This window comes from Sinocyclocheilus anshuiensis, unplaced genomic scaffold, assembly GCF_001515605.1.
Source record: "Sinocyclocheilus anshuiensis isolate Anshui unplaced genomic scaffold, SAMN03320099.WGS_v1.1 scaffold1251, whole genome shotgun sequence".
NCBI classification, from domain to species: Eukaryota; Metazoa; Chordata; class Actinopteri; order Cypriniformes; family Cyprinidae; genus Sinocyclocheilus; species Sinocyclocheilus anshuiensis.
Window position 1 is genome coordinate 830,356 of NW_015539970.1, and position 4,026 is coordinate 834,381.

The following is a 4,026-nucleotide window of genomic DNA, read 5'->3' on the forward strand; positions in this document are numbered from 1 at the left end:
AGATAGATAGATAGATAGATAGATAGATAGATAGATAGATAGATAGATAGATAGATAGATAGATAGATAGATAGATAGATAGATAGATAGATAGATAGATAGATAGATAGATAGATAGATAGATAGATAGATAGATAGATAGATAGATAGATAGATAGATAGATAGATAGATAGATAGATAGATAGATAGATAGATAGATAGATAGATAGATAGATAGATAGATAGATAGATAGATAGATAGATAGATAGATAGATAGATAGATAGATAGATAGATAGATAGATAGATAGATAGATAGATAGATAGATAGATAGATAGATAGATAGATAGATAGATAGATAGATAGATAGATAGATAGATAGATAGATAGATAGATAGATAGATAGATAGATAGATAGATAGACAGACAGACAGACAGACAGAGACAGATAGATAGAGACAGACAGACAGACAGATAGAAAGAGACATACAGACAGACAGACAAACAAACAAACAAACAGATAGAGACAGACAGACACACAGAGGCAGACAGACAGACAGACAGACAGACAGACAGACAGACAGACAGAGACAGACAGACAGACAGACAGACAGACAGGCAGACATATAGAGACAGACAGACAGACAGACAGACAGGCAGACAGATAGAGACAGACAGACAGACAGATTCAGACAGACAGACATAGACATATAGGCAGAAAGAAAGACTGTTATATACTTTAGACTAGGATTTGGCTGGTGATTTTGATGATGAAAGCCTCAGATAGAGAGAGAGTACAGGCGGGAGAGGGGATGTGGTCCAGTCATGGAAACAGGGCTCTACTGGTGGTTGCCAGGAGACAGGCAGAGCGGGATATATTGCCTCTTAAGTGATAAACAGGCTGAGAGGAGCCATCTTTGCGTTGTGTGCCATAAGCGAAGGATATGGCTTGATATGAAAGATTTAAAAGCCTAGATATGTAACAGCCAGATTCTTATTTCGAACACTGCCAATATGCACATTTGTGTCTCTTGGGAAATGCCATGATAGGTTTTGTGTTATCATCAGTGCCACGATAATCTAGCTATTTTATTTCTTGAATGTTTCTATATACTAGTCTGTCCAGAATTGTTCCTCTATTGCAAGCTTTTATTTGTACTATTTGGTGTCCATTGCCAACTGCAGTTGATATTTAGTGCATGCAAACTGATTTAACAAACAAAATGGTTATGTTGACGGTACAACATTATATTCTAACCAAATGCAATGCAATAAAGCAACAAGCAGCAAAAAACATTTATTCTAAGCAAATCAGAGTTTTTGTCAATCACTTAGTTTCTGTTTATGTTATGTTGAGCTGGTTAGCCCCGCCCATGGTGAAATCTCATTGGTCCAAAATCATACTTCACAATGACTGATTATCTATAAATGTGTCATGTCACATAAGCATTTTCGCTTTCAGTATGGACAGTCAGATTTGCTATAAACGTTGAGTCACAGCTGGTTAGGACAGGCAGACCTCAGCTATGTGCTACTACACAGTGTTAATGTCAGTTCATTTACTATTACCATACCATTATATTAAGTTACTGTACATCTCAAGTCACACGATGCTAGATCACCACCAAAAGGTGTTTTTTCCTGCTTGTGCGGTTTGTGTCATGATCTCTTTTTTTTATTACTGCTCTTTTCCTGTATTATATTCAAATGCTACATTGCAACAAACAACATAATATTCACATCTTTAAAGGCATGCATTCATTTTTTACCACACTGCCATAATGTAGAAAAGAAAGGAAAATTGATTAAAAAAAATTACTTTTTTCTGTCCCCACAACAAACACTGTATTACAGCAGTTACAGCACTTTGTCAGAAGGATTATTTTGTTGAATTATTTCAGACACAAACAGCCTCTTTTATTAGTTTACCCTATGAAAAAACTAGCAGCATTTTTCAGCTTTATGCAATGCACAGTCTGGCTCTTACCACAGCATATGACAAAAGTTTTTGCAGTGAATACACACTGACAGTCTAGGAGTCTTGCTAATGAGTATCATCTAGGTTGTATTCCTTTGTACTGTATGTATTTGTCTTCCTTGCCCAGGTTTGCCAGCCATGGGGAACCTCATTAAGGTCCTTGGCAAGGATTTAGAGAACTGTCCTCATTTTTTCCTGGATTTTGAAAGTAAGTTTTTCGCTGGTGTACGGTGTGTGTACGTGTGCTCGGATGTGTGTATGTGTGTGTGATTGGAGATGGAGCTATCAGGGTTGGAGCAGGTGTAGACGCATCCTCTAGGTGGATTAAGACAGACTGAAGATTTTTTTTTGCTTTTGGAAACTGTTTCTTTTTGCTTTCTTCACGATTGTGTTCACTCGTGTCCATTTATGTATAGAAAGAGAGCAGCAAGAAGGAGTTTCAGTGTGACCATGTGACCATATCAACATCGCCCGAGAATCTCGACACCTAAAGTCCATCCCACACCCTATACGCCCCGACCCCCATCCCAGACTCCACGCACATTCACACGAACACACACCCAACACCAGACACAGGTCTGCCACATCTCCCATGACCCACATGCTTCTCCCTTCTCTCTGTTCCAGGGGGATCATGGGAAATCTCCTGAAACTGCTGGCTTGCACCGAACTTGAGCATGGCCCAATAGTTTTCCTTGACTTTGAACGTGAGACCATCAGCTTCTTATGTTTTGAGTTTGCTTTTCTTTCCCATTTGATCATGGTTCCTCCTCATTCGCTGTCCTCTACATTTTCACTTCCTTTTCTCCGCCATCCCTCTGTTTGTGCATCAATGCCTGGCATTCAAGTGTTTTTCGGTGACCTCGATTTGTGATGTGACTTTTTTTGCGCTCCTCTCCAGGTCGGCTGTGATCCGCTGAACTAAAGGTCGTCGTATGAATGCCATGCTTTTTTTTTTTTTTTAGCAGTTAGAGCGGGATGGAAAGCATAATCACATAACACTTAACTTATCTCCTCTTTTTCACCCAAACCTTTGCAGACTTGTAAAGTGCGTTGGCTCCATAATCTGTTCCTGTGTGTCCTGTGCATCTGGATGTGTGTGTGTGTGCGTGTGTGAATGCATTATTAACCAGTCTGAGGATTTAAGGAAGTGGGAATGGAAGCTGCCTATTGAAAGGGGAGCCTCAATTTCCTTTTTCTCTGATGCTGTGTTCCCTTTTAACCCTTACCTAAGCACTTCTCTCCCTCCTGAGTAATCCTTCCTTTTATGACACCTCTAACAGCTACATGCCTAACATCTCCTTTTTTATGGAGGAAATAAAACTCCTGTCCCTCAAGTGTGAGAACCCGGAAGACTTAGAGTGGTTGTTGTCCAGTCTATAACATAAAATGTAGGCTGTCCTTGCTCTAAGAAATTAATTGGTTGGAGACATTCTTGAAGTGACACAAGACACAGTGTAATGCATTTGTCTGTAATACATTATAGGGTCAATGACATAGGTTCATTTTCTTTCAAATATATTGATCTGAATACACCTCTTGTATGATGGACATCTGTTCCATTTCCAAATGTTGATTTTTTTTATGTAAAAAAATGTCTCTAAAATAAAAAAAGTTAAATAATAATAATAATCTTTATTATTTCTTAAAAAGCAGTAAGACAATTTTATTTAAAATTATTTTATATTATTAATAAAATATATTATAATTGGTGTAAACAACGTTACCAAGACAAGACAAGAAAACCATTAAAAAAAAAAGAAATAATAATCACAGTGATGACCCATGTAGACTTGCATAACATTTAAGTTTCTTAAAAATATCAGATAATTTGACAAGGCAGAAAGTTTGGTTGTCAAAAGTCAAACTGCTAAAACGTAATTGTATTCAAGAAACACTCTCAAAAAAAATAAAAATAAAAATAATGTTATATAAAAAGATCTGTTACTTTAATTTTTTTTTTGAAAATTATAATTATTACTCGCATGCATTTAAGGTGTAAGGAAAATATGTAAAATACTTTTCTTGATGGTTATACCACATGATTTAAGTAATGTTATAGTAATTT

The 4,026-nt window shown here is 36.9% G+C and overlaps 1 protein-coding gene across 4 annotated transcripts in view; it reads left to right on the forward strand.

Annotated features, from left to right (window-relative positions):
- Positions 1 to 4,026, forward strand: part of LOC107687090 (protein FAM49A-like) — a 30,993-nt gene that overhangs the window by 16,226 nt on the left and 10,741 nt on the right. The window contains exons 1-2 of one of the 4 annotated variants that reach the window (XM_016484266.1): positions 2,093 to 2,166; positions 2,586 to 2,665. The exons of 2 other annotated variants lie outside the window; for them this stretch is intronic. In XM_016484266.1, coding sequence (XP_016339752.1) covers positions 2,593 to 2,665 — 73 coding nt within the window. In that variant the 5' untranslated portion in view covers positions 2,093 to 2,166; positions 2,586 to 2,592. Of the gene's footprint in view, positions 1 to 2,065; positions 2,167 to 2,585; positions 2,666 to 4,026 lie in introns of those variants that run through there. One more of the 4 variants, XM_016484268.1, reaches the window with a different exon arrangement.